Consider the following 14945-nt stretch of genomic DNA (forward strand, 5'->3'; position numbering starts at 1 on the left):
ATTCCTTTGAATTGCCCTGCATCACATAGCATTGAGTCTAGATATCTTAGAGAACTTGGGTCTTTCTCTTTTCTTTCTCATAAATAATGAACATCTAACAGACAACCTCTCTATCTCTTTCCCTGCAGGAGTCCCACTCAGTGAAAAATTATATGCAGTCCATCCAACAAGCACTGGACATCTTCTACAAAGAGGTAAAAAGTGATGTTTGTTTCCTGTAATCCCATGTATTTTATTTTATGCATTTAGAAACATTCTTCTTAGAAAGGAACTATAGACTTTATCAGTTTGCCAAAGGAGTCTATGACATGAGAAAGTTAAGACAAGAGAACCCAGTTATAACCAATGTCTCTGTACATAGTAAGCTATGCTCCCATGACTATTTCCTTACACCACTGAGGAGCTATATGATAGGATGAGAAGATGGGCTGGTTATATGATAAAGGTGATAGATTAGGCTGATGGCCGGCAGCTGCACTAATTCTCTCACAGTGTCAAGGTGAAGTGAGGAAGGCCTCCAGTATATTAAGTGAATCCTCCCTTTTCTCTTCCTTACTCTCTCAGAGCGAACTGCTAAAAGGAAATGGACCATAATCACCCTAGATGGGCAGGCTTCAATGGTTCACAAATTTCATCATTGGAGGAAACTTCCAAGTCTAAGGATTTGTGTTTGTCTCATTGACTACTTGGTAATTTGGAGGCAAAAGTGAACATAGGCCAGGACATCAAAAAGTATGCTGGGAAATAATGGATCAGAGTCAAGAAACAAAGGAGGCCAAATGCTTATATTTAATGAATACTTGCTTTGAGAAGAGAATGCAAAAATAAGGAAATTAACTATATTTTAATAGACAGGAAATGACTGGTTACCATTGTAGAAGTCATTTCCATGTCAGCTACCTGTGTACAATCAAGCCATCAATTTGTTAGAGGAAAGGTCAAAAGCAACCTCAAAGTAGAGGAAGGTATGTAGTTGCAAAGGTGTTAAAACAGCTTTGATCTGGCCTATTCAGATAAGGTGTAGATGCCAAAAATTAGCCAGCACATTGTTTGGTTCAGAAGAAAGAGCAATTTTGGTTTTGAAGAAGCACTACCTCAAGAGTCAGAGGTCTTGGGTTAAATCCCACCTCTGTCACTTAGTACCCATGTGACCTTGGACAATTCACTTAAACAGTTTCCACATGAAGAGGAAAGTGGACTTGATGACTTCTTAGATTTCTTCCAACTCTACATCCATGATCCACATAGACCATCACCATTGCTTGAGGAAGTTTAACTGATATAAAGCAAGTACTGTAGTGAGGAGGACATAAAAGCTCAGAAATCACATCAACCAACAATTTATTTCCTCACTAGGTGGAGAGACATGATAGCCAAGTGCAACAGGAATGTGGAGGATAGGGATTACTATCAAAATAGATGATTGAGAGAACATAAAAAACTGCCCACTCACAGATCTTTTAAAAAATCTTTATAAATTCCTTTAGAAATGATTTAATTTTGTAAAATAAAATAGTATCTTTTTAAAAAAACATTTATTATTTTAATTTATTTATTTAAGTTTTCAACATTCATTTCCACAAAATTTTGAGTTCCAAATTTTCTCCCCATTTCTCCCCTCCCCCCACCCCCAAACACCGAGCATTCTAATTACCCCTATCACCAATCTGCCCTCCCTTCTAACATCCCTCCCTTCCCTTATCCCCATCTTCTCTTTTGTCCTGTAGGGCAAGATAACTTTCTATACCCCATTACCTGTATTTCTCATATCCTAGTTGCAAGAACAATACTCAATAGTTGTTCCTAAAACTTTGAGTTTCAACTTCTCTTCCTCCCTCCCTCCCCACCCATTCCCTTTGGGAAGGCAAGCAGTTCAATATAGGCCATATCTGTGTAGTTTTGCAAATGACTTCCATAGTAGTTGTGTTGTATAAGACTAGCTATATTTCCCTCCATCCTATCCTGCCCCCCATTTCTTCTGCTCTCTCTTTTGATCCTGTCCCTCCCCAAGAGTGTTGATTTCTAATTGCTCCCTCCTTCCATTGCCCTTCTTTCCATCATCCCCCCCCCAACCTGTTTAACCCCTTCTCCCCCACTCTCCTGTATTGTAAGATAGGTTTTCATACCGAAATGAGTGTGCATTTTATTCCTTCCTTTAGTCGATTGTGATGAGAGTAAGCTTCATGTTTTTTCTCTCACCTCCCCACTTTTCCCTCCACTGAAAAGTCATTTACTTGCCTCTTTTATGAGACATAATTTGCCTCATTCCATTTCTCCCTTTCTCCTCCCAATATATTTCTCTCTCACCCCTTAATTTCATTTTTTTAAGATATGATCTCCTCCTATTCCATTCACTCTGTGCTCTCTGTCTCTGTGTGAGTGTGTATGTGTGTATGTATGTATGTAATTCCACCAACTACCCAGGTACTGAAAAGTTTCAAGAGTTAAAAATATTGTCTTTCCATGTAGGAATGTAAATAGTTCAACTTTAGTAAGTCCCTTATGATTTCTCTTTGCTGCTTACCTTTTCATGCTTCTCTTGATTCTTGTGTTTGAAAGTCAAATTTTCTTTTCAGCTCTGGTCTTTTCATCAAGAATGCTTGAAAGTCCTCTATTTCATTAAAAGACCATTTTTCCCCCTGAGGTATTTTACTCAGTTTTGCTGGATAGGTGTTTCTTGGTTTTAGTCCTAGTTCCTTTGACTTCTGCAATGTAATATTCCATGCTTTTCTATCCGTTAATGTAGAAACTGCTAGATCTTGTGTTATCCTGATTGTATTTCCACAGTACTTGAATTGTTTCTTTCTGGCTGCTTGCAATATTTTCTCCTTGACCAGGAAACTCTGGAATTTGGCCACAATGTTCCTAGGAGTTTCTCTTTTTGGATCTCTTTCAGGAGGTGATTGGTGGATTCTTTCAATATTTATTTTACCCCCTGGTTCTAGAATATCAGGGCAGTTTTCCTTGATAATTTCATGAAAGATGATGTCTAGGCTCTTTTTTTGATCATGGCTTTCAGGTAGTCCCATAATTTTTAAATTGTCTCTCCTGGATCTATTTTCCAGGTCAGTTATTTTTCCAAAGAGATATTTCACATTATCTTCCATTTTCCATTCTTTTGGTTTTGTTTTGTGATTTCTTGGTTTCTCATAAAGTCATTAGCCTCCATCTGTTCCATTCTAATTTTTAAAGAACTATTTTCTTCGGTGAGCTTTTGAACCTCCTTTTCTATTTGGCTAATTCTGCTTTTTAAAGCATTCTTCTCCTCATTGGCTTTTTGAACCTCTTTTGTCAATTGAGTTAGCCTATTTTTAAAGGTGTTATTTTCCTCAGCATTTTTTTGGGTCTCTTTTAGCAAGGTGTTGACCCACTTTTCATGCTTTTCTTGCATCTCTCTCATTTCTCTTCCCAGTTTTTCCTCCACCTCTCTTACTTGCTTTTCAAAATCCTTTTTGAGTTCTTCCATGGCCTAAGACCATTGAATATTTATTTTGGATGTTTGGGATACACAAGCCTTGACTTTTACGTCAATGGCAAGCATTGTTCTTCCTCATCTGAAAGGAAACCAAGAAAGTAACCTTCTATAGTCTTATTTTTTCCCCTTTTTGGGGCATTTTCCCAACCAGTTACTTGACTTTTGGGTCCTTTGTCAAGAGTAGGATATACTCTGGGAATCTGTAAGATCTCAGTTCCTCCAAGGTGGCACAATCAAGCATGTACAATGATCTGGGAGTAGGAAGAGATTTTTTGTGCCCAGAATCTTAGCAGTTACTGAGAGGTAACACAGCCACCTGGTCCAAAAAATAGTATCTTTAATGAAAAGGGAATAGTCAGGTTTTCTTAAATGATAATCTCTAGGACAATACCTCTTTATCGTCACACAAATGACTGAAAGATATAGAGAATACAAGAACTCATTTATTGTACTCATTGTTTTTTGACTGTAAAAATGTGTTTGATTTAGTTGACCAAAATTTCACCTGAAAGGCTCTCCTCTGCAAAACCATCTTCCATTCATGTGTTGGTATCATAAGGGATTCCTTAAAATATATAACAACAGAGACTGCTTTGTTCAACAATCCACTATTATTAATTATGTCAGGCATAAAACAAGGAGACGTATGTTCATATGAAGTGTTTACCACTCTCCTGGCAAAAGTTCAGCATGGAATACTAATTTAATATGGGTTCAGATGAGATGAGATACCTATAGATGAGAACCTCCAGATTTTCTCTATTTGTAATATTGATTGTAGCAAATCCTAAAATGTTTCCAAGTCTTCTCAGGAAGATTTCTACAGGAAATCTCTCAGAGAGTTCATCTTAGCCATTAACATGGGAAAAACCAAGTGGATGCTTATTATATGGACTTTAATATACAGTTGGATGGACAGCCAGTAGAACTAGTTCTTCGGTACATATAACCCTAACCCTAAATACCTCTGACTCTTGGAAAAACACTACAGATGGATAATGAGTTTTGTAGGGTAGGAAGATGATAGGTTAGATTGCATATGGGAAATTGTGCAGTCCTTTTGACAACCTTAAGCTACTTCCTGAAACAAAAACCCATCTTTTTCAATATCCATATTCTTCCCATGATAGTAGATGGCTGCAAATTATGGAATATGACAATCTCTGAAGAATCAGAATTGTAAGAATCCTAAAGAATCCTGGGTGGACAGTGACCATAAACTGGTTGTAATATATTACCCACAATGATTTGCACACAGAGAGGTGTTAGACCTAGAACAGGGAGGGACTGATTGTGTAAGGAAAATGAGGGATGACAAATGGGCAGAAGACTACAGAGCTGCACTGGATCTGTATAGAGGAAGCCTTCTTCCAGCTCATCAGGGTCCAGTCCTACAGAGGATTTATGGGAAGAAATGGAAGACAAGAGTTGTGCAGGGTGAGACGTCATGGCTGAGTTGAGATCTGTGATGCTGGAAGGAGTGGCTGCATAGGAGAGATCTTTGTTGGACTTGTGTTCCATGCTATACATTTGCCAGGACAGTAGCAAACACCTTTCATGAGTAGGCTTCTCCTTGTTTTATGCCTGACTTGTTATTGATAATCATGGATGATTGAAAAAAGTGATTTTTGGGGGGGGGGGGGTGTGTGTGTGTGTATGTGTGTATGTGAAATATATATATATATATATATATATATATATACCTACATCAAGGAATCCCATATGATACTAACATAAGAATGGGAGACAGCCATTTGGAGGAGAACTTTTAAGGTCACCCAAAGCAAATGTATTTTTGGAGTCAACAAATCAAGAAGAGAGAGGAATCTTCTTTGAAAAATTGAAGTGATGTCATTTGGAACACAACTGATGCTTTGGGGGAGTAATCAATTGTTGCTGCTGCTGTTGAAAAACTTAATATATTTTTAGTAGTATCTTGTAACCTTACCTGGACCATTCCTCCCAAAGCACCCTAGACCAGGCTTAAATAGCGTACTAACCCAAGCTACCAGACTCCTCTGTACAAAAAGCATGAGGCCAGGGCCATGAAAATGAAAAAGAGTGATTTGACAGGGAGGATTGGGAAGACTAAAGGGAGCAGATGCAAATGACAGATGACTGGAATGAAAAAGAGATGGACAGGAAGATAATATAACAAATATTTATTAACTACTCTGCTAAACATTGGGAGGAGATACAAATTTTAATGAAACATAGTCCTTGCCCTCAAGGAGCTGCTGCAGAGGAATAAGACATCAATGAAGATAGCTGTAATGCATATAATAACTATTATTAATTAATAATAATTAATATTATTAATAATATTATTAATGCATATAATAAATGCACCAAGATGCAAAACAAAGTGCTATGTGAGCTTTGAGATGAAGATTCTTACTTATGAGGTAGATTTCCTGGTAAAGATTCCAAGAGTAATCACATATCTTAGAGTGAAGTAGCTTCCTTGGGGGTAGAAACTATCTTACTCATCTTTACATCCACAAAGAGATCTAGGACAATGACTCATGTAGCAGGCATTTAGTGCTGTTTTTATTGGTCTGGAGGAGAAGAAGAAATTGGCAAAGAGAAAAAGGGAGGGCACTCCAGGCATCAGACACGGCATAGGCAAAGGCAGAGAAGAGTTCCTTGCATATCTCATGTTAGAGACTGTAAAGGAAGCACTATGGAGTTATAATTAGTTTTTCCTCTATTCACACATGCTCAGAGTAATAGATAGCAAGCCAGTAAAGTCTGTAGGAAAGAGCTCACTCACTGAAGTTAGGTGAGGAGCTGGGGAAGAGATACTCAGAAAGGCATTTTACCACTGCCATGAGTTAGACACTAAGAGGTAAGGAAATTGAGTCAGAATGACCTAATATTATGAGTCCTCTACAAATTCAGTGATGAGGATGGTGATGATATATGAACATAAGCAATTTTATAAGGGCAAAATCAATAAATATTCAACTATTCTAAATAGTCCCACCAAATTCTTTTCCAATCTTTGTGAATGTTGGCACATGCATACATTGCGTGGTTGCTCAATTGTTTCTTTGAGATTTATCCTCAAAAATCATTATCAACTCAAAGAACATAAACAATTGTATTCCCCTTGTTACCTATTAATAGATTGTCCTCCAGAATGACTCAATTTTTAATACTACCACAAAGTATCTCTTCCACATGGTCCCACAGACTTTCCATTTCACCATTCTAATTTAGATTTACTATAAAGGAAATATGAGACAGGCAAATATAGAGACATCTCCATCCCAAATGTTCAAATGGACCATGGATGCCCGACCTGTAGTAGAGACTTATGAGTTAATATTGGTCTGATAAGCCACAGTCAAACACGCTGTACCTTGACCCCACCATCAAGGTGTTGTTTGATCTTCTTCAAGTACAAAGGAAAACAATAGCTACTGTAATAGGTATATAACAATATCTTAAAACTGCCAATATGTGCATTTTTTTATTGCAAAAGAAATTGAATTTTTTCCAGTATAATGATTGACTGTCATTATTCCCTGGTATATAACTTGTCTCTTCATTTATTTTGACTTTTTACTGCCTCCATGGAATTAAATGTCAATCCACCTCATTTAGTCAGCCTTGAGTGCCCATGCGATAGCTGATCCCTTTCATTTATGCTCTCATCCCTGTTCCACATATATATCTGAACCCTGGAGCCCCTCCTGACCCAGTAGGATGTAAATTGTTTGAGAGGCATTATTGTTTTATTCTTTGTCTTGTATCCCTGGTGCCTAGCACAGTACATGGCACATAGAAGGTATTTACTAAACATTGTTGAATTGAATCCTAATTACTAATTCCTTCTTTGTACATGGAACCTCTCCTCAATACTGGTAAAGACATTTTTTATAGAAGGCGAGTATTTACTCCTCAGGTATCTACTGACCCAAATAGTTCCCTGACTATCCTAGGCTCAGGGGATGTGATGAAACAATTCAAAGAAATAACCCCACTCTTCCACTGTGACTCATTTGTTTGAGTGAACTAGTGACTTTTTACATGGGAAAAAAGCTATGAGTCAGCTACAAATCCCTAAAATCAGCTTTATGGGCCTACAAGGTACCTAATTTTGTCATCTGATCTGCCATGAACTTCAAGGCTTGAAACCCAATTTTCCCAGATTAAATGCCTGGGCTCAGTGACCTACTTCAAGGCAATCCCTGCAGAAGAGTCCCACATACAAGGCTAGTTTTGGCCTTTGTCAAGTAGGTGGTGATTATCTTCTGGGGTTTTCCATCTCCAGTTTCAGCATCCTTTAAGTTAACTACCGTTTCTCCTAGGCAGTGCCCCAACTCTGGACCTATCTTTCCACCCTATTTAAATTGACCAATAATATACCAATCATTTAACACAGGGCTGTCCTAAAATAGTGATCTAATAAAATAGTTCAAAATAAGGAGCATAAATTCTTGTATATGTGAGTTATAAGATATAGAAAAATTTTAATCATCAATGATAAAAGAAGATATGGGTAAGGTGGAAAGGGAGACATTTCCTAGTACCCATCATATCATTATGAATGCCTGTATGGTGGGTCTTGCTCACCTTCCAATTAATAGTCATTCTTCTAAATCTATTTCAACTCCAATCAAATGCCACCCCAACTGCTATCTCCACCTTAGTGAGTCCCTAAGGAATGGAACAGAGCATGAAATTGGTGCCCACATGTCTTTCTTCTAGCCTGCCTTTCACATTGGCCCATCCACCACTGCTTTAAGTCACTCCTCAGGAAAGCTCACTGCTCTTTCTACAGAAAACTCCTTCTTGTTATTTTCATGTAATTCCCAAATTAGATATAGAGGCCCATCTCATTTTTAGACTATGTGACTTTTTTTCAGATGAATTTTTATGTCCCAGAAAACAATGATGATGTACTTGCTTTATTTGCCAAAATTAATTTAAGAAGATGCTTTCAAAGTCATGGACAGTGAGCCATCTACAGTTTCACAGGTCAATAGAGGATATTCGGGGAATTTTTGTCCTTTTTTAACAGGATAATCAACATCCCTAAAAACAACAGTCATCCAAATCATTTTATTTAATAAAACAACAATTTTGCATATCCTATTTTTCCTCAATATTAGACACATGGCACAATGGAAAGAGCACTGGTTCTGAAATCAGAAGGGCCTGGCTTCAAATCCTGCCTCTGCCATGACCTATGTGACCTTAGGGAAGTCACTTAATCTCCATAGACTTCAGTATCTTCATCTGTAAATTAAGTGGTTTACAGGCTGGCATGCTGACTGCAATTCCAGCTTTTAGAAGGCTGAGACTAGAGGATTACCTGTATATTCAGGAGTTATGAGCTACCGGCGGGGGCGGGGGGGGGGGGGGGGTGTAAGCCAATCTGATCTCTGCACGGTCTGTTACCTCTTGGAGTTGAGGTCTACCACATTGCCTAAGGAGAGACAATCCAGCTCAAGGTAGAAATAGAGCAAGTCAAAGTTCCTTTTACCGTCAATGGTGGGACTGGGTTTATAAGTGGCTATTGTACTTCCAGACTGGGCAAGATAAGGAAAACCAGTCTCCAAAATAAATTAAATTAAAATTTTCAAAATGAGTGCATTAGACTAATGGGCTTCTGAAGTCCCTTCGAATTCTAACTTTGTGATCCCATAATTCTCTATATGGTCAGCATGTTGCAATGGATAGAAGGCTGGACTTGAGGACAGGAAGACCTAAGTTCAAATCCTTCCTCTCACACTTAACAGCTATGTGATAATGGGCAAGGCACTTACTCCTAAGCTTTTATTACCTCATTTGTAAGTTAGCAACAATAATAATATCTGTAGGATCCACTTCGTGTGGTTGCTGTAAGGCTCAAATTTTTAAAATGCATGAGAAACACTTGGCCAATGTGAAGCATGATCTGTGTGTCAGCTACCACAAAATTAGCTATGGATTTTTTTTGTGTGTTTTAACTATTTAGTCATAGATGGGGATTTTAAAAATACCTCTTTCAACCAAATCAACACGAACTATTTAAAATATTGGGTTCCGCAAATGACTCAATCTTCACCTCCCTCTTTCTTTTTAAAAGTTACATGAATATGTTATTTCAAATATTACATGAATAGAAAATAGACTCACTGTTAGGTAGCGCAAACAGTCCTGGACCCAGAGTTAGAAGACTCTGCTCTCATTTCTCAATCCGTTGATCAGCAAGCTTTTACTAAACACCTTCTGTGTCACAAGTGGCATGTTAAATGTGGGAGATTCAAAGACAAAAGTTCTTCACCTTAAAGAGCTTACAAAGAGCTTATCAGAGAAACAACATGTTACACATGAGCAAATATGGGATATAGGTTAAATAAATCCACAGTGAAGATGGGGGGCACAAACAACTATGGGAAAGTCCTCTGGAAGAAGACAGAATTCCCACCTAGAGGGAAGCTAGAGGTTCCATGCCAAGCCTAGAGGCCTGTATTGGGCTACCCGAGTCTTTCTTACCTGTCCCAGGTCTTCGGTTGGCCAAACCGGATAAACGTATGAGAGAAAGGACGTTCCAGAGTCAAACAGGGGTTGAGCTTTATTTCAGGGTCTGGGTTACAAGTGCAGGGGGGTCTTCCTTAGGAGGAAGAGGGGGAGATTTCCTAAGGAGGCTAAGCTTAAGGGATTGGAAGTAGAAGTACAAGCGGGGAGAGAGGGGGAGGGGAGAGAGGAAAGAAAAGAAGCGGAGCCTACTGTCCTCTTTGGCTCCTCACGTGCTAAGAGAGCTTTCCGGCTTCCTCAATCCTACTTAACCTTCAGCCACACAGTTTGCATCTCAATACCGTGCTGTTAGGTAACTAGGTGTGCTCCAATCCGGGACGACCTCGAGGGCAGGGAGACTCCACCCATCACATATCTCCCGGGGAGAGGCGGAAATACCCAAGCTAGCCGAGCTAGCTCAGTCTGACCTTCTCGAACCCCCGCTGTTCATGGAGGGCCTCGTAAGACTCTAAGATTTAGAAGTCCCACTTTTACCCGCCCGAGACCGTCCACACGGTCCCAACAGTTCCAAGAGGTAGAGGCGAGAAGGAAGAATGTTCTGGTCATGCAGAAACACAGAGGTGAGAGATGGAATATTGTAATCAGTCTTCCAAAGATAGATTGAGGCTATATAGGGAAGGGCTTCAAATGATGAGAAGGAAGAATGTTCTGGTCATGCAGAAACACAGAGGTGAGAGATGGAATATTGTAATCAGTCTTCCAAAGATAGATTGAGGCTATATAGGGAAGGGCTTCAAATGATCAACAAAGCAGTTTGTATTTTAACCTAAAGACAATTGGGAATCACTGAAATTTCTTAAGCAGAAGATGACATGGTAAGACCTATGTTATTGGACTATCTTAGAAGGTGTGAGAGGTGGATGAGTCATGGAAGGCATTAGCCATGTGATCTTGGGTAAGTTAAGTAAATACTGTGAACCTTGGTTCCTTTTTCTAGAAAGCGGGGATAATGCTAATTGTATTGCCTGCCTCACAAGGGTGAGAGTATCTTGTATATTGTAAAATACTATATCAATGTGAGTTATTATTATTTTTAGATTCTTTATTCCATGAATATATTTATATAGAGAGGTGCTTCACTGCTATTGAAAAATAACAATATTTAATAATCTCATTTTAAATGTTTTAAATCAATATTTTCATTTTCTTTGAAAAATTAATTTCTTAAAACCAAACATTCCTATAGTTGCTACTCTGCATTCCATTAAAATTATTACATGGTATAAAGAGCACCTAACTTGGAATCCAGCAACTCATTTTGACAGGAGCTAACTGTGGACCTCAGTTTCTTTGTCTGTAACATGAAGGGTTCAATAAGGTGACCTCTGAGATTCCTTCAGCTCTAAATCTATGATCCCTTGATCTCCAATGTCCTTTCCAGTTCTCAGGTCCTGTGATTCCCTAAGATTCTTTCCTCATCCTTTTTGTTATTCTTGGAGAATCCACAAAGCCCATGCTTGTGTCTCCTACAGCTGCCTCGAACCTTCATCAATGTGGTAGAAGTTATGGAGCTGGTTGGTCTACGCCAGATACAAGGGGAAGAATGTGAAGCGGCAACTGAGTAAGTGGTCCAACATATCTTCAGCAAGTCCCTAAACTAATAGAGTTAAGGGAAAATGAGACAGGAAACTACCTGAAGAGGAGGTTGGTGGAAATCAGCACCTTCTTCATGGTGGAGCTGTCAGCCTCTTGAGGAAGATAAGACTAGTCTGGGGACCAGAGGACCTGGACTGGGGTTTGGTGGAATCCTTTAACTCAGGGCTTCTTATTCCACAGCTCCACTTGTCCTTGCTTTGGACGTTTCCTGGATAATTCTCCTGAATTGCAAGAAATGAAGAATGTTAATAGACAATTCCAGGTAAGCTTCCAAACTTTTTTTCACTGTTTTTTTTTTTCTGTCCCAGGAGTGAACAGTTCCTTAATCATATGAGGAAAGACTCAAGTTATCTGTCCAAGAAATATTTTTTTGAGAGCAGGCACATCCTCAAGGAAGCATGAAAGGACAAGTGCTAGGTCTAGAGTCACAGAACCTGAGTGAGAATTGTAGGGCAGCTCTTTGCTAGTCCTGTGTGATTCTAAACAAGTGACTTAACCTCTCTGGGCCTCAGTCCCATCCAACATAAAGTGAAGAGGTTGCACCAAACAGGGGTGGGAAAGGTGCAGCCTCAAGACCACCTGTGATCACATGTGGGAACTTCACAGAACAAATTCCCTTAATGAAAGGATTTGTTCTGTAAAACTTGGACTTTATCAAAAGGCCTCACCCAAGGACTAGAAGATCTCCAAGGTTCTTTTCATCTCTGAACCTTTGATGCTAGCCAGGGTAAGGCCTGGCCAGTTATACTATGCCTGTGTCCCTACACCCATCAGGTGAAAGAAATCTGGTTAAAATGGCAGATTTGAAAGGAAATCATACTCCCCTTTTCAGCTGTTGCTCTCCCCACCTAAATAATTAATTAATTCAAAAACCTTCCTGTGTACTTGGTATATAATTTGCATATGTGAACAGTGAACAGGGAACCTGTTAGGAACACCTGATTCAGGCCCCATCTTTGAAAGACACATAATGGCAATGAACTCTCCAGAGCTTCTTCCTGGAGAAAAAGCAGTTGCTATTATATATCAGCAGAGGGAGTTTCCTCCCTGGGGAGTAGTTACCTATGCCAATGAACTGCATGTCTGGAATAAATATATGTGCATGTATGTGGATATTAATTATATTACAATCAGGTGCTATGTTAATTAAATATAATATATTTATGTTGATATATATGCATATATTATCATTATATATGTATACATATATATTTATAGTTTTATTTGTGGAATGTAAGCTGCTTGGAGAGCAAAGACTCTTTTCATATTTATCTTTGTAAACCCAACATGTAAAGTGTTGAACTTGGAGTCAGGAAGAACCGAGTTCCGTGGGAAAGTCACTTAACCTCTCTCAGGCTCAGGTTCCTCATCTGTAAAATGGGAATAATAATAAGAACCTACCTCACAAAGTTTTGTGAAGATCAAATGATGTAATACAGAGATATCAAACACATATCTAACAGGCCACTCCCAAGTGTGGCCAATGAGATGAAAATGTAATTAGGAAATATTTAACAAAATAAATTAAAATACAATTGAACATAGGTAATGTTATTATGTGGTTTTCTAAGTCAAAATGTAAACCCACAGGGATCACTATATATGGTTTAGTAGGCCCTGTTTCTATTTGATTTTGACACCACTGATGTAATGTATAGAGAGAATTTTGAAAACCTTAAAACACTATATAAATGTTAGCCTTTATGATGAAGATGACTGTGGAGTGAATGGAATGGATAGAAAGAGAGGACACAGATACCATGGAAGGATACTGTATAGATTGAAAAGTGTACAGGGGAAAGGATGGGGATAGCCAGTCTATCTCCATCCTTTGCTCCCTTTTCCTGCTTATTGCCTCAGTAGAAGTCTCAGACATTTGGGGCACCAGCTGGTAGCAACTCCTCCTTCGCAGTCTGCTGCCTGCCTGTAGCTCTAGCCCAGACTCACCCCCATGAAAGCACAGAGGCCAATTATGGCCCTGATGGAGTGAATATACAGCAATTACGTCTCTATTTTATCCAACACCCTGCCCCACCTCCCCATCTCATCATCACATGAGAGATATCCCGTCTCTTACCCAGGGATGTGGGCAAAAAATAGATATTCATGTTACCACTAGTCCTTGGTCTTTTTTAAAAAAAATTTATTTATTATTTTGAACTTCACAAATATTAGCAAAGTTCAGTGTTTCCATATATAAAGAATAGAAAATTGTATTTGAAACTGGGAACTGCTATTATATACAGTTTTTAAAATATATATAAAATTTACAAGCTAGAAGAAATCCTACCCTGCTTATTTATGCCCCCTTCTGAACTTCCTTCTGCTCTTTCCTGTGTTTTAAAATGTTTCATTGATGTTTCCTCCATCGCTGTCACTATACCACAACTCAATTTCAAATTAAAGATCTGGTGACTAATAATTATGAAACAAAACAACAAATCAACAAGCTGACAGAGTCTGCAAATGTCTTGTACTGCGCCGCTGGTTTATTGTCCTTCTGCGAAGATATTGGGGGGGGGGGGGGCGGTGGAACACGTTTCGTCACTAGCCTTCTGAAGCGGTGATTGGTCACTACATGGATGAAAATACTGAAGTTTTTCAACATTGTTTTCTTTTACATTATTGTGATCACGTAAATTGTTCTCCTCGTTCTGCTCGCTTCACTCCATGAGTTCATTGAAGTCTTCCAAAGTTGCTTTGAATCTGTTAGATTCATTATTTCTAACCATGAAACAATAAAATAGAGCATTTACATAGCACTTCAAGGTTTACCAGGCGATTTACATACATTATTTCATTTTGTCCTCAAAACAACTTTCTAAGGCAGATGCCATTATTATCCCTATTTTGTAGATGAGGTTGACAGAGGGTAAATGACTTGCTCAGGGTCACACAGCTGGTAAACCATCTGAGGCAGGATTTAAATTTGTTCAGTCACTCTTCAATTGATGGATAACCTACCCCATTTCCAGTTATTTGCTGCAGTACAGCAGACAACATTATCATAAATAGTTTTGTGCAAATGGTTCCTCTCCCTCTCAAGCGATACTGTTTGGTCAAAGAGCATGTACATTTTGGTGACTTTGTGGGTATAGCTACAACTTATTTTCCCAAATGGCAACATTTTCATCTCCTTTAAAAGCTGATAATAAGGTACCTTTGCCAACAGATCCCTTCCTTCTTTCCTATTCCCCTTGATACCAAACTTCATTTATATTTTAAATCAATGCAAGTCTCAACTGGGCTTTCTGCCTCTAGTTTCTCCCTTCTCCAAACTGTTTCCAGATATTGAATCATTACCATATTTATCTGCCCCCTCCACTTTTCACTCTCCTCCAAT

At 38.8% G+C, this 14945-nt stretch overlaps 1 protein-coding gene across 4 annotated transcripts in view; it reads left to right on the forward strand.

The window, feature by feature from the left end:
- The window catches only part of PLB1 (phospholipase B1), a 227650-nt gene that overhangs the window by 194918 nt on the left and 17787 nt on the right, over positions 1-14945 (forward strand). For all 4 annotated transcript variants that reach the window (XM_072634072.1, XM_072634073.1, XM_072634074.1 and 1 more), the window contains 3 exons: positions 129-194; positions 11479-11567; positions 11783-11864. In XM_072634072.1, the coding sequence (XP_072490173.1) occupies positions 129-194; positions 11479-11567; positions 11783-11864 (237 nt within the window). The remainder of the gene's footprint in view (positions 1-128; positions 195-11478; positions 11568-11782; positions 11865-14945) is intronic.

Source organism: Notamacropus eugenii, chromosome 1, assembly GCF_028372415.1.
Source record: "Notamacropus eugenii isolate mMacEug1 chromosome 1, mMacEug1.pri_v2, whole genome shotgun sequence".
NCBI classification, from domain to species: domain Eukaryota; kingdom Metazoa; phylum Chordata; class Mammalia; order Diprotodontia; family Macropodidae; genus Notamacropus; species Notamacropus eugenii.